The 21,178-nt window shown below is 34.6% G+C and overlaps 1 protein-coding gene across 3 annotated transcripts in view; it reads left to right on the top strand.

The window, feature by feature from the left end:
* Positions 1–19,671, top strand: part of LOC110450064 (flocculation protein FLO11-like) — a 52,156-nt gene extending 32,485 nt beyond the window's left edge. For 2 of the 3 annotated variants that reach the window (XM_021497303.1, XM_021497305.1), the window contains exons 7-16: positions 70–176; positions 852–961; positions 1,959–2,049; positions 4,640–4,763; positions 7,903–7,930; positions 8,211–8,344; positions 8,591–8,656; positions 15,139–15,161; positions 15,603–15,721; positions 16,007–19,671. In XM_021497303.1, the coding sequence (XP_021352978.1) occupies positions 70–176; positions 852–961; positions 1,959–2,049; positions 4,640–4,763; positions 7,903–7,930; positions 8,211–8,344; positions 8,591–8,656; positions 15,139–15,161; positions 15,603–15,721; positions 16,007–16,615 (1,411 nt within the window). In that variant the 3' untranslated portion in view covers positions 16,616–19,671. The remainder of the gene's footprint in view (positions 1–69; positions 177–851; positions 962–1,958; positions 2,050–4,639; positions 4,764–7,902; positions 7,931–8,210; positions 8,345–8,590; positions 8,657–15,138; positions 15,162–15,602; positions 15,722–16,006) is intronic. The other variant, XM_021497304.1, reaches the window with a different exon arrangement.
* Positions 19,672–21,178: the final 1,507 nt, after the last annotated feature.

The raw sequence follows: 21,178 nt of genomic DNA on the forward strand, positions 1-21,178 counted from the left end.
GTTTTTATTATCCGGTACGTAATTGGAAAGAAAGACAATACAGAACATTTCTAAATTGTTTTATACCAGGTCTCAGGATTTCTTGGGGTCGGAGAATATGGCCGAGGATGTCGAGCTAATAGAATCCTCTAAAAAGAAAAAAGGTGAAAAAGGGAGACGGAAAAATAAACGAAAAGGTACAAATGGCATCTCATTATAATGTATTTACATATTTGTAGTGGAACATCGGATTTATTTATAAATTTAACAAATGATAGATAATAAAACCAACCGGTGTCCTAATACTAGCATTACCTTACTAATACTACTCCATAATTTGGAATTGTCAGCAAATCTTTTGTGCTACATCTATACAGTCACATCACCATGGATATCATATGAACATAGGATACTATTGTACAATCCAAAATAATGGTAAAACTTGATAAACTGGTATATTTATAACCGAATGATGATTAAGAATTGATGTATTATCTAAATGGTTAATGTGTAACAAAGAATCATTTCAAATTTCATTTGTTTAATTTAAACAAACTTTTTTTAACTAATAAAAATAATAGTTTGAGTATCGGGTAATTCAGATGCTTACAAACATTGAATAAACGATTAGGAATAAGATTCATCAGTTTGGTATGATTAATAAAGACTGGGTTTGTTTTTGAACACAAACAGGAATTTGGGTATATGTTTGCATATGATAAAGGAAATTTGGTTTACTGCTTACAATCATCTCTAGTCTGTACTTTAATAATAAAATCAGATAAGAAATGTTTTATTTATACCCTATAAATAAAATCTTACCAAGCGTGTGAACCAACTACAAGTGTGATACTGTGAATTGTCTTTGCCAGATGGAGACACGGAGGATGACAACGAGGTGATTACCAAAACGATACATCCTGCCAGCCTACTGGTTCCCCAGTCGCAGCATTTCCTGGAAAACGCGTACTATTCCGCCGAGGTACGATAACACTTCCTACAATATATACATTTTCTTTATTATACTTATCTCCGAACTTTTGCATGACTCCATGTTTGGCCGCTGTGTATTACAATGTATTCAGTCATTTTGATTCAGATGTCGAATACCAAATTATCTCTACGTTATTTGTTATATTAACACTTTCATACTTAAAATGATATTATTTCAAGTGTGCTATTGTTATGTTTGGAAGTTATTACACTGTGTATCATTTATCATTAACTGTTCACACGTTTATTTTCGCAATAGTGCTATTTTAAGTAATTGCTTTGAGGAAGAGAATTGCGAGGGTCTTTATTTTCGCGTGGATCACTCATATTCGTAATTAAGGTTTTCTGCAAAAACAATATTGCCAAAATTATCAAAAATGCATAACGACAAAGCACATCAAAACATGACCAACACATTAAACAGTAAAAAGGCACACGTACATGTACATAGATAATCTCAAATAACGAATGCAAATCGACATGCTCGATTCATATTTGAAGGAAAGTAAAGCTACATGCCAAACACTATAGAAATCGAGAATGCAACGCTTCCCTAATTGGTTTTTAGTAATACGATACAGAGTTTTTGTGAATGTAGAATGTATGCATATCTCTTGACAAGTTTCTGTTACCTGAAAGTTCGAGGGAACCGTTGGCTGTCTTCCGTTAACGTTCTTCTTTTATCGCACTCAAATAAACGCAGTATTGAATATTAACAAATTTAGCGAATTCATGAATTTGCGCACACACAAAATATTCAGTAGAAAATAATATACAGGATGTTAAATGGCGTAATCATAATTCAATGCAATATTTTAAAACCTAAAAGCGCTAAAATAAGAATACCGATGATATATAAATGCTTACAGTACTTATAAATTATGATACATCTTCCTGCATATACTCATTGCGCTTGATCATGCAAATTGCTTGTTGATAAAGGTATTTTTAGTAAGGGAATGCTATGTTTGTTTGTGTTATTATAGGAAGAAGATGAATTGAAACAAAGGAAAGCTGCAGAAAGGAAGAAAAACAAACAGCGCATTAGAGAAAAGAAGAAAAAAGAGAAACGTCAAGGTGGGATGATTTATCTTACATTACTGTGAAATCAAATATTTTCGTCGGGCCCAAATTTCGTGGTCTCCCGACAAACATCATTTCGAGGGTATATGAATTCGTGGATTACGAGTACCCACTCAAACGGGGAACTGCTTTATATCTAATTAGCATCGATAAGTTTTCATTCCTAGTATTTCGAAGAAAATATTACCGATCGTGGGAGGTTTCAATTCCCATATTTTTTGAGACATGGAAGTACCCCAAAATGATATGCGCCCCCCAATTGCAATATTTGGGATCTTTTGCATTTCTAATTGTTCTCTGCCTTTCTTTCCTATCTACATTCTGTTTCCGGTGATGTCTCCTCATATGAACTTGTCTGTTGCGATATCGCTAAACATTAAAAAACAAGCAAACAAAATTTGGTCCAATATCTACAATTTCCCCACTATCTTGTTTACACAACTGTTTTGTTTAAACGAAATTGTAAATTTGTCGTAGGCATTTATCTATGTAATTACGTCAATATTTGCTATATTTTGGGAAATTCGGTGTTTCATCTCACAACTTTTCATCATGTGGTTTTGAGGAGACTGCAACACTGCATATCAAAGGTATCTTTTATCCCCGCTTTTGGAAACAGTGATCGTGCCAGCTTTAAATCAACCTGTTTCTTTTGCAAATAGCAATGTTAAACATGAAAAAGAGACTTACTTCTTAGCGAATATTTCTAATAATTTTTGCGGTATCTTCAGGCAAGGGTAACTTATACACCGGGATGTGGTCCTTCTCTTGTGACTACGGAAAGTTCTCTTAACAATTATCAACCTATTAATTGACGATCTACCTGATACTAACACGGCAGAAAACAATATACCATCGTTTTGGCTGCATATAGTTCATTTTGGATCCATTGACAAATGCATCTTGCCCTTGCCTAGATTAAAACTTTTTTGCTTACAAATTAAATGTAATGGAAATTTTCCTCTTAGATTTTGATGATGTCCAAATCTATGCCTTTGTTAACTTTTTAACCAACCCTGCCCTTCACAAAATCAACTTAAAGACGACAGGCTCCAGGACAGATGTTTTGTTATATTTTCTCATTTATAGAAATAATCTATACAATATATCCGAAATGTCTTATATCAATTTATTTTGCTTTGATATTTATTAAAATATTAAAATTTACAAACTTATATTAGTGTAGTGTGAATATGTTGTATGTTATTGTGATTTCTTTATGGTAGAAAATTCAACCCCATTTCCCTGTATGCAGGGATTGGTCGTCTGGACGAGGCTTCTTCAATCTCTGTTTTAGAGAAGCTTTTTCAACCCCTGTTTTACAGGGATATATCGGTGAAAGGGTTAAGTGTACTCCTTGTCACTTTAGCATGTCAAATAAAATGACTGCTTATTTGTTTGATAAGGCGGTTATCACTTCAATGAAGAAACATGTAGTTATTGCAAACTTTTTTGAGTACTTTCAGCGGTTGTGTGGTAAGCTGAACAGCCGTTGAGTGTAGCTGACATGAGACTAAATTTATGTATTATATGCTTGGTACATTATATACACANGAATTTTCTTTAAAAGTCATGTATTTTCACCATTTTCCTCAATTTTCCCCCACTTGGACGCCCTGGAAATTTGGACCCCCCACCCCCAAGATCCTTTGGATCCGCCACTGTATAGTTCTTTATCTGAGTTGATGTTGCGCTTATTACTTTTTAGTGTTTTTAATGTTCGAAAAACAGCATTAAGCGTATATTGACCGAAGCCCCCGGGGCTCTGCAACTGTTGTCTGAATATCATTCAGGGGAATAATATAAAGTGTTCTTTTTTAATTAATCGCATAACTATAAAATATTTGAGATTACAAAGCCTTGGTCAAGGTGTTCAAGAAAGAGAATTGGTTCTTTATTAGAGCCAAAAAGTACTTATTTCAAAGAATTACATTATATTTGTATTTTAATGTTTTCGTCAAGATATTGAATGTGTATATATATCTACAACTGGTTCCCCATTTGTAGATATCTACAACTGTAATTCTATTTTTAGTTCATCTACGGATTTCTAATCCATTACAAAATTCGGACTTTTAATGATATTTTCCATGTTATTGAATTTTAAACATCATTAAAAAGAGCAAGCGTTGAGTATTTACAAATGAAAAATGCGTTACTTCGAAAATTATGAATACATTTCGTATGTGCGTTTTTTACTAAGGTATATATAAACATATTTCAGTAGCGGGAGAATGGTATATAGTATAGTATTCAACTTTTCCCTGTTCATCATAAGTTATAGTGGCTGTATCGACCGGAACCTCATAGGAAATAATGCTTATTTAAGACCATCTGTTGTTAATCCTACCGATATTCAAACACTTGTCTCATGCAGGTTGTTGACTTCTCATTGTACTGGACATTTGATATAAGCACCCAAATTAAAAACAAACAAAACAGAATATACCACAGTGTCAATACAAACCCGAAGCCGGAAATCAAATAAGAATAGTTGGGACTATGAACTCGTGAAAAGGAAAGACATCAAGAAACCCCACACAAATCTGAAAAGGAAACTTTAAGTATTGTTTGGTGCTTGCAGATAAAAGTGCGGACCAACTGATGGTGGAGTATCTGGCTGCCCAGGAGGAAATAGACTCCGTTCTGGAAGCCCCATCATCCAATCAAGACCTTCCAGAGGTGTTCGTTCACAAGAAAAAGAGAGGGTGAGAAAGCAAAATATGAAAATAAGACTTCAGTTTTGTGTACAAAATAGCAAGGTACTAGTGGAAAGTATGTTTTTCATCTGTAGAATATCATTCATAAGCCCTCCGCCATTGGGTCGCGAGTTCGAGGCCTACGTGGGACTGTTGCCAGTTTGTACCGAAAGGTTCCGCAGGTCGGTGAATTTTCTCCAGGTTCTATTCTATGGTTTTCCTCCACCATTTAAACCTGGAACGTACGTAAATGTCCTTAACTGATATTAAGACGTAAAACACAAACAAATCAAACCAAATTATTCCTTTTTTTCGTCACTTTGTAATGTCATTGGACAAAACACTATGCAAATCAGTTGATCTCATTCTTTTCAAATCAGAAATGTTTCTCCAATGGTTAGATTATCGTTATCACGGTAGTTTATTTATAATCCATTAAGATATATTGTAATTTGATACCATAAGATGGCCAGTATTGCATTTCAGGTAATGTAAAAATACTAATTTTTCTCCTGATACAATGCCAGGAGAACAATTCCTGAATGCAATTAGTCCATTTATTAGCTCACCTGGTCCGAAGGACCATAGTGAGCTTATGTCGTGGCGCTGCGTCCGTCGCCCTTCGTCCGTCGTCGTCCGCGTCCGTCGTCGTCCGTCGTCAAATTTTCTTTAAAACCTACCTCCTCCTAAACGCCAANGGGTGGAATGAAAGGGAATTTAGATAAATTTGCTTTAAATCGCATACGCCAGAGAGGATTTCAACCAAATTTAGTCTTAAGCATCACAAAGGGAGGGTCATCATTTAAATAAACGAGGTTGTTTTGACCCCTGAGGCCAGGGGGGCGGGGCCCTGAAAGGGAACTTAGCTAAATTTGCTTTAAAACGCATCTCCTGCTTAACGCAAGAGAGGATTTAACTAAATTTAGTCTAAAGCATCAGTAGGGGAGGGCAATCATTTCTTAAATAAGTGAGGTTTGTTCGACCCTTGAGGCCAGGGAGGCGGGGCCCTGAAGGGGAACTTAGCTAAAGCTTTAAAACGCATCTCCTGCAAACGCTAGAAAGGATTTCAACCACATTTAGTCTGAAGCATCAGTCGGGGAGGGCAATCATTTCTTAAATAAATGAGGTTGGTTCGAACCCTGAGGCCAGGGGGGCGAGGGCCTGAAGGGGAACTTAGCTAAATTTGCTTTAAAACACATCTCCTCCTAAACACCAGAGAGGATTTTAACCAAATTTAGTTTGAACCATCAGTAGGGGAGGGCAATCATTTCTTAAATAAATGAGGTCTGTTCGACCCCTGAGGCCGGGAAGGCGGGGCCCTGAAGGGGGACTTAGCTAAAGCTTTAAAACGCATCTCCTGCAAACACTAGAAAGGATTTCAACCACATTTAGTCTGAAGCAGCAGTCTAGGAGGGCAATCATTTCTTAAATATATGAGGTTGGTTTGAACCCTAAGGCCAGGGGGGCGAGGGCCTGAAGGGGAACTTAGCTAAATTTGCTTTAAAACACATCTCCTCCTAAACACCAGAGACAATTTTAACCAAATTTACCCTGAAACTTCATTGGGAGAGGGCAATCATTTCCTAAATAAATGAGGCTGGTTTGACCCCTGAGGCCAGGGGGGCGGGGCCCTGAAAGGGAACTTAGCTAAATTTGCTTTAAAACGCATCTCCTGCTTAACGCAAGAGAGGATGTAACCAAATTTAGTTTGAAGCATCAGTAGGGGAGGGCAATCATTTCTTAAATAAGTGAGGTTTGTTCGACCCTGAGGCCAGGAAGGCGGGGCCCTGAAGGGGGACTTAGCTAAAGCTTTAAAACGCATCTCCTGCAAACACAAGAAAGGATTTCAACCACATTTAGTCTGAAGCATCAGTCGGGGAGGGCAATCATTTCTTAAATATATGAGGTTGGTTTGAACCCTAAGGCCAGGGGGGCGAGGGCCTGAAGGGGAACTTAGCTAAATTTGCTTTAAAACACATCTCCTCCTAAACACCAGAGACAATTTTAACCAAATTTACCCTGAAACTTCTTGGGAGAGGGCAATCATTTCCTAAGTAAATGAGGCTGGTTCGACCCCTGGGGCTAGGAAGACCGGGCCCCAAAGAGGGCCCCAAAGAGGAAAATTATCTAATATTTTGCTTTAAGACGCTAATACCCCCTAATTGCCTGAGTGGATTGTACAAAATTTTGTCAAAAACGTTATTGAGGAAGAACAAACATTGAATGAGGTTGATTTGACCCCTGCGGTCCTAAGAAAAGGTACAGCTTGATTATCATATTATATGGTGTAGTTTTCATAAATTGTTAAAAATTGGTTTCTAGGTTTATAAAAGCTTGTAGTTGAATGAAAATTAAAGTATTGTCTAATTACACCCTGTAATATGACATATTACTTATTTCAAAATCTGTTAATATGGCAACTCAACGGAGTCCCCTGGCTAGTTGAAAGTCAGATATTGTGGTCCCAGTTGGGTTAGAGCATAGATCTTGTCTGGTTTTGAGGAAATTTCATATAAAGATGTACTAATGCATTCAGTTGTAATGAAAAATCAGGTGAGCGATACAGGTCCAATGGATCACTTGTTTTTAGAAACATATTAAGAAGGGATACATGAGTAACAAAAAAGATATCTTTAGAGACAAACCGAACCGAAAGAATTCATATGTGAACCGGCAAACGCATTGACGAGAGTTTTTCTTTTCATGATTTAACACAATTTGAAAAAAAAGCTATGACAATTTAATTGATTTCTGATGCATGCATATTGTTGGCCGATTTAGGGAAGTATAGGCCGGTTTAGGGACTTGTACCACGAAATATATTTGCAAAAAAAGTTAATCTTTGGTCTTTGTAAAACTGGTCGATTTTTGTCAGAATTTCTCGTCCATGGCTATTCTTGTCAAGAGGATGTGCCTTTGTTCTGTGTAATTACTACCTTATAATGTGAAGCCAGTCGTTATTCATTGACAGATACGGTATTGTTGTGTGGCTTTATTGATCTATTGTATGAGCAGGGAGGGAAAACGTGAAAGAATTCACAAGCATTTTGACATTTTGATCCTAATTTGCATTTAATTATTCAACATTACTGCTATCTTTGTTTTTATCATTAGCGCGATCAGTTGATGTTTTCCTGTTTTGTTGCAGGTCCAAGAGCACACTAGAAGGGCATGACGTGAGTAACGTGTAAAAAGCTATTGATTAGGTAGTAAACCTTGTGTACGACATGGAACCAGTACAGACATATGATTGTAACAGATTCAATAAATAAAACGGCAAATGAATAACAAGACTAATTTCACAACGTTAATTTAGATACCGTTTATTTATTCTGGTATATTAATATTTATTGAATGTAAAACTAAATTGAGACAAATCAAAATAATTAATTCGTTGTAAATGACTTCAAAAAGAAAGATTGATATCGTTCTCCGTTTTTCCTGATATTTCTACAGAATATGGCATTAACGGCGGAAGAATCGCTGAGCGTCGCCCGCAGTAGAATGCATGAACTATTGGATGACGCGTTCACACTGATATCGCCATCCTCTGCCAGTATTGGACAAAACCAACCCCCAGAGGATGAAGGGTAAGTTTTTTTTTCTTTATCGTAATAAAACCTCTTAAATCGTATATTAATGTTACTAACACCAAGAAGTGGAAAAAGGTCATTCATTAAAATCAAGAACACAGATCGAACACAAAACAGACAAAATACACAAGAGTGCATACATGATAAGATCATCATTTAAAATAAACATGAATGTTATAAACGTACAGAGTGATTGAAAAATTATAACGTATCTTGCTGATGAAATGTATTATTTTCACGCAGTTTTCATTCTCCAAGAACTCAGAGCCCAAGGTCATCGAGATCGCAATTGATGTTATTGAACCAAAGGTATATTTACCAAAATCACGGTTCTAAACGCCAATGGTTGCATGGTAGCATGGTCCCCATCCTGTGCTTAATATCTTTTATATCCCGACTCGATTTTCCGTTAAACAATTATTAATCAAATGAAGAAATTGTATACTTGTTTCCGTTTGTAGTTAGAACACATTTGGTGATCGAAAACCTAGCACATAGTTACCGTAGTTTTGACAATAAGCTCACTGTAACGCTGCTATTCCACCTGGTACATATACATGTAATGCATGCTTTTATATCAAGCGTCTTACTTTTTCCTTACACATTTTTGTCTTTGCTTTGTTTTTGTTTTATCTTTTTTGTTCGCCTCAAACAACATTGTGGCCCTTATAAGCTGATGTTGTGTTGGTATCTTGAGCATTGTAGTTTTTTCCTGTTCCCTTTTTTTGCCATTTTAGATGCATTTGATTCAGACTATTACTGGTTGTTATGCTATTACCATGAATTCAAATCATGCTTATGGTTATATTGTTTTGCAGCTCACCCAAATGACTTATTCCCAATTTTAAAGAAAATGTCAAATTTGTTTTTATTAATCTGATGTATAATTTAATATTTCTGATATCATGTTAACGAAGAATTTAATCATTTCTCTTGTCTTTGTTTATTCATCCTTGTTGGTGTTCTGTGATCATTCAATTATTTGTCAATGTAGTGCTTAGTGCTGCTTTATACTAAGACAGAGTGTTTTGTCTTGCTACAGGAATTTGAACAAGGTCTATCCTGGTGATACCGACGCTTTAACTATAGGGTAATCTTCTATTCTGTCACATTCACAAGGAAACGTCTTTCCAGCCTGACTATAAGAGCACTCCTCCTTCTTTAATCATGTGATCTTCTTTATAATTTCAATAATAAATAATGATATTTTTTTCTTATAATTTGAAGTTCGTTATTTCATTCAGCATTTCAGTATTTCAGAGAAACATGGCCGAATCCTTTATTCAAGAGTTGGGAACGATAGGAAAATAACTTATTTCTCTCATCTAAAGAAACCATTGAATTCAGCTTTTTGCTTTCATGTGCTCCATCTTACGTATTAGATGTCTTACATGATTCCATCAGTTTACTTTGTCCTTCTATGTCATAATCTTTATAAAATATATTCAATACTTTGAATTTATTCTTGCTTTTCTCCACACTGTCTCCTTTTCTCAGGAACAAAAACGAGGATTTCGAGTTATACGGGTAAATGTTGCATGGATATTTTCTGTGTTGTTAATAGGATTGTATAGCGTGCCTACTGAATGTGTAAATCTACTTTTATTATAACTGATATATCATACATAGAAGCCTAAAACTATTTCGTGTAGTAAATAGTTGTTGTGGCTCATCTACTGTACTTGTTCCAGGTGAACATTTTGTATGGAACGCCTACTGAATCGTTCCCCTCAATATTGAATCAGCGAAGCATGACGAAACAAATATTGTCAATGTATTAAAGGAAGTTTTTAGTTCTGTCAATGTAAAGGAATATAAGGGTTCTTTCTTGAATTGCATGTGCTGTTTCATTAGACTAAATCTCGTGTCTTTCTTAAATGTTTTCGTCTGCTGTTTTTGATTCAGAAACTTCATTTTGTAAATCGTCGTTATGGATATAAATTTGATTAAATCCATATCATCTTATCTTTATCTGTAAAGTTTCCAGTAAATACCTTTTAATATGTAGTTCTGTTCTATCATAATACCATATTGCGCAAGTACTTAGTCTCTTGCTCGCATTTGTTGCATATTTTTAACGTGAAATACTGTAAATGTTTCGTCTAATGAAAACAACAACTTTGGCAAAACCAAACACAAAAGCAGGACGATTGGAAGCCTGTTTCAACACTTCTCTGTACTCGATAAAATATAAGATCGTAGATTGGAAAAATGCCCCTCTTGACACTCGTAAATTATATATTGTGGTATGCTGTTATGCCTTAATGTATATTTTAATGTTTTATGTTTTTTCATGTTGTACATTTGTATATACAACGTCATGTCTCGGTTGTCGTCATTGCTATAAAGTGGTTATATTAACTGTTTCTAAGACGATGGTGTTTGCTTGTTGTCCGATTGTCTTTTGTGTTCACGATTACAAACTTGTAATCAGTAAGTAAACATGATGTCATGTGATTTATTACGTCACATTTGTGTACCAATAAACCGGACATTTGTGGAAACGCACGATTGCACCCATGTTTAAAGCGCTTATTTATCTCATCTTATCTACTGTGATTACAGGTCAGAGGTCATACTTGTTGACTCGAGAGCTCCATCACCCTATGCAGGGTAAAATTCATATTCCTGTTTCATTTCACTTGCAAAAATAGGTTTCACATTGAATTTGTTAGGCCAAATCAATCCACACCACTTTGATACTGAACTTTGAATTAAGATTTTCCTACATGTACCTGCATTATGTATGTCGATTTTCGAGATGTATCTGTTGTGGCGCATTTTATGTAAATCTATTTCACTATCTATATTTGTGTCCTGTTTGTGCTACAAACTTAGCATATATTGACTTGTTACTTTCTTGCATTAATGAAAACATACCCTTTTCTGCCCTGTTAACATGTTTACTGTAGTGACTGAGTACTTAGAATGCCATTTAACTAATGCTGTGTGTTATTTGAATTTCATGAAACAGGCCCGATATTTTCCTCGCCCGTACGTCGTCACCGGTTTCTAGGTAAACAAATAATGGTGTTGTAAGGTTGTCACACTGTAAAAAGACTCAGCACACATCCAACAGGATCGCACTTGTTCGAACATATTATACATTATATATATTACACAATTATTTTAATATTTGTTATAATATATAAACTAAATATAGTATATAATGTTACTTTGTTTTACATGAATCAAATTATTAGCTTCCATGTTAGAGCAAAAATACGAATTGCATTTCACCAATAGGTAAGCAGATAATTAACTTTGTCTTTATTGCAATTTCTTTGTTTTGGGCTTTAAATCCCAAAAAGTCACTTCATTTATATATTTGGCAACTAAAAGGTCATTTGATTGTGCAAACACAATGAAATATCGAAACCTGGACGCGAAAGAATTAAATCCCACCCTGTCACATTACTTTAACACTAGACTGAGAAGAGCTGCTAAGGGAGGGATGCAGTAGTCGAAGGGATAAAATGAAAGATGGACATCCAATTGGTTGCGATCGGTGTAGTGTAACAGTTTTGGTGTTTAAAGGACACTGAAAAACGTTTATGATTTTGAAAGAGCCTGAGCTTAAATATCCTGCTTGGACATGTCATAGTAACATGAAACGTCTGCAAAAGGAAATTGGTTTTCATATCAACTCCTGTTATAGTGTGAGAAACAGGACATTCAACTTGTGACGCTCGATTGCACTTGACATTCAGTTTTACGTCTCGTAAATCCCATTTTACAACAAATAGTAATCCCTTATAAAGAGTTACATCACAATATCCGTTTACCAATACAATATATTATTACACAATCCATACAAATGCGAACAAGTCTAAACATGTAATTAATTAAAATAAAACAGCATCTTAGGATTCAATTATCACTGTCACCATCACAAGTCCATTTGTAATCCATCTTCATCCCACTCATGTGTATGCTGTACATATCCAATATTTGATAATGTAAGTGAGAATTGCATGCATTTCTTAAAGACTATGCCTGACTTAAAGATGGTTAACGTTCATATTAATTGTGCCGCTGTGCCACTTAATATTTAATTATGCCCTAACCCTAACCCTAACCCTACCTGTACAATTTGTCTACACAAGCACAAGGTGTGATATACTGAATCTGGTTGGTACATAGAGCTTTCGTGTAAACCTCCCGCTTTAGCTGTTGTGGACCATCTATGTACCTTTCTGTGTCCTTCCTCTTCACAGTTCTGAATCCATCTCCGTACCAGAAGACACAGCCTCTACAGGGTAACACTTTTCACTGTTTCAGGAATATTTTGTTCACATTGTCGTTCAGACGACACATTTATAGAAGAATTTATTTTAGCATGTGTCAGTCAGTATATCACTGTATGATTTGTTTTAAAAGGTTAGATACACACAACTGTATTTTAAGCATAGCTTTGTTTCATTAGACCATTAACCTAATACACATTGAGTTGATGGGGAAGTTAAATGCTCATGACTGTTGTCCTGATGCATTGCTGGACTCGTGCTGTGCCGCTCTGTCTGTTATCAAGAACGATAAAAAACATATGCAACTCTATACAATTGTTGATGTTGAAAGGATGAATTATATATTTTGTTCTTGGTACCTATCTACCACCACAGTGTTATATTGTGTTGTTAGTTTCACAGCATGCTCTAGATAAGGTGGAATGACACCACGTGTTGATGAAGTGTCGAAACAGCGAGCCTGTTGTGATTGAGTGTACGTTATTGTGCGTATTGGGTGAAGGTGGCCAGCATGCTGAATGTAAAGCAAGATATAAAGTTTGCTTATAAAATAAGTCAATAGTGTGGTTCATCATGCTCTGTTTCATAGACTTTACATCGATTTACTAACAGTCATCGATCACATACGTGGGATTGAAGCCAACCTCGATATAATTTGTATGTGAGCTTAAGATCTAGTGCGGTGTTCCTCATCCGTCATTGTTTTCTTTAAGCGTTTTTTCTTAAGAACATATATGACATATATTTGACAAGTAGCTACAGCACCACTATGGATGCAGATGGCATAACATCTTTCCAAGTAAAATTCCTGTCTTGTTAACAGAAGTCAAATGTGTTAAAACAGATTCCTCTAAAAGTTCATATGACCAAGATAAATGATATTTGTTCTACAGCCAATTTGAACGAACAGTTATAAGGTAAATTTGTACATTGACGTTGATCCACTTTTAGACTTTTAGGGTCACAGTGGTCAATAGTGATACCTATCTTCAAATGACTTTTTTAAAAGGTCTAAAGGTCTTTCGTTATTGTATAAGGCATGAAACTTGTTAATGCCGTGGACTATAAAGTTTCTGTGAAAAAAGAACCTTAACCCACGTTCGAGGTAGTATTGGTTATTAATATCAAAACCTCTTTTTATGGTAAATAAGGTGTAGAGTAGCGACATGTTGCAGGTATATTTCAATTATAAGATGCTATACATTCTAATCATACAAATCATCTTATAAATAAATGATATGGAAATCTTCGATCTATGATCAAATGGTGTCACAGATGTAAGATGTGTTTTCTAGCACTGTTCAATTAACAATTAATAATTGAACGATACAGGTCAAACACATTTCCTGTTTTTGCATACATATGTGACGTCTCACCGTTGAATCAAAACTGATGTAAATTCTTTATTTGATATTTTTTTACTGACTATTCATGACTCCAAACTAGTGTGTCAAATAATGATGGGATGTAAATACGTTTCAGATGATTTTGTTAACATTTTACACCATACCACCTAACTTGATAGAAAACACATATATATCGAGAAACATTCCGAGCTATACATATTTCTGTATATATTCCCGCTTGATTTACAATAAACGATAAAATAAGCAATAAATGTCTGTTTTAGCAAAATATGTGAATTTGTGAAATTATGCAGGGTTTCATAGGCACATTTTCCCTTTCGCTGTATTCCTTAATATGTTTCTGAACACTTTAAACATGGAGTGTCTCTCGGCCACAAATGCCACTGTTGGGTCCCAAATCGACGAAATGACAATACAGTGCAAAGATGCTTATTTTGTTTTGCTTTCTGCATCGGCAAACTTAATTTTAGATTAACTTATTCTTTACTTCATATTTCTATTAATTATATTATCGACAGGAGATTAATTGGCCCTAATGACATCTTTTGTGTTGATGGGCCGTTAAGAATCAAGTAATAATAATAATTATCGATGACAGGTCCAAACAAAATATAACAACTTTATTGACTACGTCTGATGTCACACTACTGGACAATTTTCGCCGCAGTTTAAATTTCACTTTTTCATCCTCCGTTATGGGGGCAAATGCATAATGACCGTAAATACCAATAAACAGCATACCAAATATATTAATTACAATTGAAGGGCGAAACTAACACTAGGCGAACATGGGTTTCAGCGTTAAAGGGCGAACATTTGACTGGGCGAAAGTTTCCCGGTATACAGTAACGCGTACCGAACAGTACGTGGATATTTTCACTTCAAAAATTAAAAGTCCTTTTCATCAACCCAAAAGTCCTAAAGAATGTAATCGGGTTAAATATCGATAGTTCGTACTGTCTATTATGATTGTTGCTGTAAAAACCATAAACAGGTTTGTCCATCCCGTTGTCGACGGTTCCCAAATTGTTAATTCAGTCACCTATGTTCTATGCCGTGTTGAAACATGTGTTTCTTTTCACCCAGGTGTCCAGTATCAGATTCCCATATATTGTATTTTAGAAAATTAAATAGTTTTATTATCATGAATTAATTGTTTTCCTTCTTTTCTTTTCAGATCCTATGATGTTCGAGGTTCAAGTAAGTAGTACCGATTATGCTAATAGACTAAACAAGTACAGTTAAGGTCACATATAACGGACACACATAGATGTTAATAGACTAAACAAGTACAGTTAAGGTCACATATAACGGACACACATATATGCAAATTATGCCTTTAATTACTCATGTGATCATTTGAAACAGTTACGCTATGCATCGCACATGATAATATGCAAGTCCTTTTAACTATTTGTTTCGTTTTAACTCATATGTTATTCTATTGACAATATCAGCTAAAATCGTTGTTTGACTTTTTTCACAGGGAAATACAATTTACGGATAGGACTTATATAAAACATCACAGTGTTTTCTTATCTTTAAGCTAACATAGATATTTGTGGTACACGACGTGAAAGTTGAATACAGGAAATGTTTTTTGAACAATAAAATCTTATATTGTATAATAATATACACTAGGTACTATGAAGCATAGTCCTCTGAAGATGGAGTCGTACAAGGGAGAACCTATTCTACAGACGTGGAGTCCATATCGGGCGGCCGACCAGGTAGCCCTCATTTCCATGCCAAATAAGATGGTAAGTACACATTTTATAAAATAAGTGATTTATAAAAAAATAATCAAATTTTATTTGTTTTGTCTATTGGTGGCGTTTTCTTTATAGAAAATTTACCAACTGTTATCAGATGTATTTAAAAACAATTTATCAGGTTTTCATCATTTATCAAGGGTGCGGTTTTCTTTTCTTTCATCAACAAGTATTACACATGATAAAATATTGTCATTAAATATCTTGTGTATTGTAATCAACGGTATTACTTAATTCTCTGCCAGTGATATTTGCTTCTATTTAATATTTCAGCAAACAACTATAGGCAGAACACCAAGTGGTAGGAGTAAGCGCCCTGCAGCTGATCTAGTGGGTTCAAAATCAAAAGGCAACAATATTCCAAAACCTGCATTTCTGAAGTCCAGAGACATGATATCTACTAAAGGTAATACGGCTGACCTTTCCTCCACAAAATCGCAAAACGGTAACCTCGCCAGTAGGGCTGGAAAGGGCAAGTCTGAAAATACAGATGAACAGGAAGGGGAGACCACTGAGATCTTACAACCGAATGATCAATTCGAGGACACAGAAATAAGTAAGGAAAACTCCATGTTGCCTTCTATACGAGCTAGGAAGATGGCAAAAGCAGCAAAGAAACGTGTCAAAAATGGTGGCGGTGGTATGGAAATGAAAACTTGGAATGGACAAAAACATAAAGAGCCGTTCAGAAATGTGCCAAATGGTGCAGATGAAATAGACATTATTTCTAAGAGTGTTCAAAGTGCAGTGACACCTGAATCTACTGTTAGTTCTATCAGGAACGAAATCAGGTCAGGGTTTCCTGATAAAAATGTAGTGACTAGTTTTAGTGGACCAGGCCGAAACAGTCGAGCGTCGGGGTCACTAGTAGATATAGCATAACATTTAGAAAAAACGTAAGTTCATGTTATAGATACAAAGATATGTAAACAATGTTTGAAAGACATTAAATGATATCTATGCAAGCTTGAAACGTGATGATTCTTTGAGCTTGCAAAATATTTGTTGCAAAAAATTCTAAATCGATTTCGTCTGGAATCCATGCATATACTAGTTTATTCTGATTATTCAGTGTTGGCGTGAGAAATAATTTCGAGAGTGAGTAAATATATGATACGGATAAAATGTATCACCATATGGTATAATCACTGTATATGCCTGTTGTTATGCAATACATTATAAGTTATGCCAACACAGTAAATATTTGACCATTTAACATCGTTTTGGATGAGAGGCATGAGTATAAATACATGATTCTGTGATATTTTTCTACTTTGCCAAGTCAGTAATTATACATGTTTTAATCAGGTAGGGAGTAATATTATAAAACATTTTGGTTTCTTTTAAGATTAAGGGTACCAACGAGTTAAACAACAATATTGTTACATATGTACAACAATTATCACTACTGTAATATATTTGTTTAAAACCTTTTCTCAAAAATTATTCCATAATAATCATTATGTTACAATATATTGACAGAATTTTGGTTGTTCGGAATTTGAATGTTTAAAAACATTTTTTTTAGAAAAAACAACAACTAGAAATCTTCAGGGGTCCAACACGGAACCTTTACATTACAAAAAATAATTCAATATTTATTAAAAATAGTAATAATAATAAAAAAAACACAAGACAATTTCAGGGGTCGAACATGGAGCCTATACATGACAAAACGTATTTTTTTACCAGTGTTGCCATATAGGAATGATAAAAGAGCATCATCAAAACGAGTGTACAATTTGCAAGCCTCAAGGATATGAAAAGCTTGAAAGGGGTAGTTACTCTAAGCCACAAAACAATATTTTGGTTGCTTCATCTCCTATAAAGAAGAGAGAAAACTCCGAATAAACAACTCGTGGAACTCTTCTTCGCGATTATTAAATCTGTTGCAGTGATACCTTTTACATTTAAAAACATACATATATAATATTTTAATAACATAGATTGTTGTGATAATAACAAAATATTTAAACAAATCTAAACGATATCAAATATGCAACGATTAACTCGATATACTACCGCGGCGGCCGAGTGGTTAAGGGATCTGACAGTCTACAATCAAAAGCCCTCCACCACGGAGTCGCAGTTTCGAAGTCTCTGTCGGGCAGTCGACAGGTAATAGCCGCAGGTCGGTAGTTATTCCCTGGGTGCTCTAGCTTTCCTCCACCACAAAATCCTGTCGCGTCCTTAAATTACCATATCTGTTAATAGGACGTAAAATACACAAATCAAGTCCTACTTACTACATGATTTCATATTGTTTTAACAATGAGTAAAACTATGCAAGTATTACTAAATGCGATGTCTCAATCAAATTATAATAAACTTGAGATAGTGCTATTACAGTTAAAAAAATGCAAATATAGGCTCGAAATTTAAATAAGATTTTGATTTAAATAATTACTGGTAATTGTTCATAATATTTTGAACCGATGTATTCTGTAAAACATTTTCCGATTTATTATATTTAAATAACGGAATATTTAAAAACAAGATATATTTATACTGCTGGAATTTATCCAACTGTGTGATTCTCATTTCATTACCGATACTTCCACGTAAAAGCTTATAAAAACAACACTATATCAAGTTAACAATCATTCGTATAAACAAACAAGTTTATGACAGATGTTGTTAAATTTACCGATTATTCTTGTGATGAATTAACTTTAAATGTCACATGTAACTGTATACCTTAACACATAGTTTGAAATTGTTTTTTGTTCCTTGTTACAATCATTTTGTAATAAAGATATAATGATAAATATTAGTATTATATGTAGTGGTACCTAAAGTACACGTATACGTCGGGCATTTCTATCATAAAACATATCATATAATTAGAGAATATTTATTTATGTTATGTATTAGTTTTCCTATAATTAATTTCTAATCTGTTACAATGCATATTAATGTTTCATATAACACATCCTGTGATAATCTTGTATTAGCCATGACACTCTCTTGTTTGTAAACTTGCCACATTGTTATATAATTATTTAAAACACAAGGACATCGACTTTGTTAAAGATAACATGTATCACATGACACATTATTAAACTGTTATTGTTCCCGACATTTTCGCTTAATACCGTGTTGTTACTGAAACATTCAAGCTTGAAGTGATTTTCGCTGAATGCTACGATATCATTTACAATATGAAGATATATTTAATTTATTTTGATTTATATAACATTACGATATTATATATTTATAAGATGGTTATTTTTGTTGGTTATCTGAATGTCATATATTTGTACATGATTTCGACAACAGCGTTGTGAGAGTTGTTACACATAATCAATTTCCTTCTTGATTTCAACAAGCAAAAAACAATATTTCATGTATGCTTGATTACTTTCATGTACAATTTGTTAAAGTAATTTTCACATCCGGTGTTGTAGTAAAGTTTTAACCTTTAATCAGCGAGACATGAAGGTCTACAGGATCGTAATAATGTAGACACATGCAAATACTACATTGACAATCTATATAATTATACGTAAACAACAGAAATGCTCTGCGCAACATACATGCTGTATGAAGCATTTGGTAGTTTCGATGAAATATTAAACATATCATTAATATAAATTAAATTGTATTTCGATGGAAGAATAGTTAAACGTCTTGCACATGGGTATGGTGCATTGACTACCTTCGATGCTCTGCATGCGTGCACCTATTTGCTTATATAACTTTATGTATTAAGAATAGCATTGCTAGAATATATTTCATATGAAATAAAAAACATGTCTAAAGTGAAAGTGTTTAATTCCAATGACAACGATGTATTATGGATTGTGTTAATTATTAAATAGAATATGTCTGCACAAAAGCTCATTATTAAAGCATTGACTGATTTTATCTACACATGTTAATAAAGCAATGACAATGCGTTGATTTTTCAATGTAACATTAAACTTCAATAAATCACAATTTACATAATTTGTGTGTACTGATTATTTTATGTTGTTAAAAAAACCAGGGGAGCTACAGTCGCCATGTTGTTCGCTCGCCTAGCAAGCATGTCTGTGAGCCTGTTTAAAGTTGTCAGGATAGTATTGAACACTGTACTATTACCACTTACCTCTTCGACCTACATTTTGACATTGTGTGGATATGAAGTAAACCTAGTATGGATAAAACGCATTCGGGAAGGCGCAGTGCCAAAAGTAACCTCCGCGACCTATATTGTTTTCTGATTTAGGACACACTGTTTTGGAACATGTAATGACATTATTTGGGGTAGAATCGCAAACATTGTTCCTATAAATGACACACGCACTATAGTCGGAAATACAAAGTGTTCGCTTTTTCCGTGCGCCCTGGTGTGTGACTGTCCTTGAAGAGTAGTGTCCGGAGTATATCTCAGTTGCTGTTTCATGAACGGGCATCAACGTTTGTACAGTGTATATAGGTGCATCATAGCAAGGCGATTTGTCATCCTATAACTAGATGACTGCGACTTCAATTTGACATTCACCTCAAGTACTACACTACATGTAATTCAGGTTTCTACAGTATATTTTAGCCACTGCTTCATGAATGGGCTCAATACTATGTAGATGTGTGGAGAGCGGGGATCTGTTAAACACATGCTCCGAGCTAAATATACGTTTTTCTTGAAATAAAGCTAAATGATGACCTTTATGGAAAAAAACAGTATGTCTTAACAATTATGGTTATTAAATAGTGATCATGGTAGATTCGAGTCGGCAAACTTTAATACATCATTCGTTAAATGAACATATAATAGTATGATAGTATAATGGCACATACATAGATAAACGATATGTTTCTACATGCTAATATTCCTTTCTACATTAGGCATCAAATACACTTCACATCCATATTAAACTATAATAAAAAAGACATGTTTCCATATTTAGTATTTTGAAGATTTAAATTAAACTATAAAATTGTATTATTACAGATCGATCACTTTTTATTTCTAATTGCATTGAACTTTTGGGATTATCTTGATTTATCAGTACATATAAATGCCAATTATACAGGTTGCCACAGTCCCTTTTACTGTATTGGTTCGTTAATACACAACAAATAACTCGGATGTAATATTGTACTATTTTACTCTTACTGTAGGGTTAATAAGGGACGCTTTATCAAAATATATTTATATATACATATCCAAGACCACACACTTGTGTTTTTCTAACGAACCAGAAAGCACGAGTTTATTGCACGGACGAATACGAGTGCACAGAGCGCACGAGTGAATATATACGTCCGCGCAATATATGAATGCTTTCTGATTCGTTAGAAAAACACAAGTTTGTGGTCTTGCTTTTAACACATACCTTCCGTATTTGATAGAGATCGAACCAAAGATTTTATAAACTTTGATATTTTTTGCAAATACCGGGAACATTTCAGTTCGCCTCGTCTTTCAGAAACCAGTTTGAACTAATTTAGTCGACACCA

The sequence above is a fragment of the Mizuhopecten yessoensis genome, unplaced genomic scaffold, assembly GCF_002113885.1.
Source record: "Mizuhopecten yessoensis strain PY_sf001 unplaced genomic scaffold, ASM211388v2 scaffold4947, whole genome shotgun sequence".
Taxonomy (NCBI): domain Eukaryota; kingdom Metazoa; phylum Mollusca; class Bivalvia; order Pectinida; family Pectinidae; genus Mizuhopecten; species Mizuhopecten yessoensis.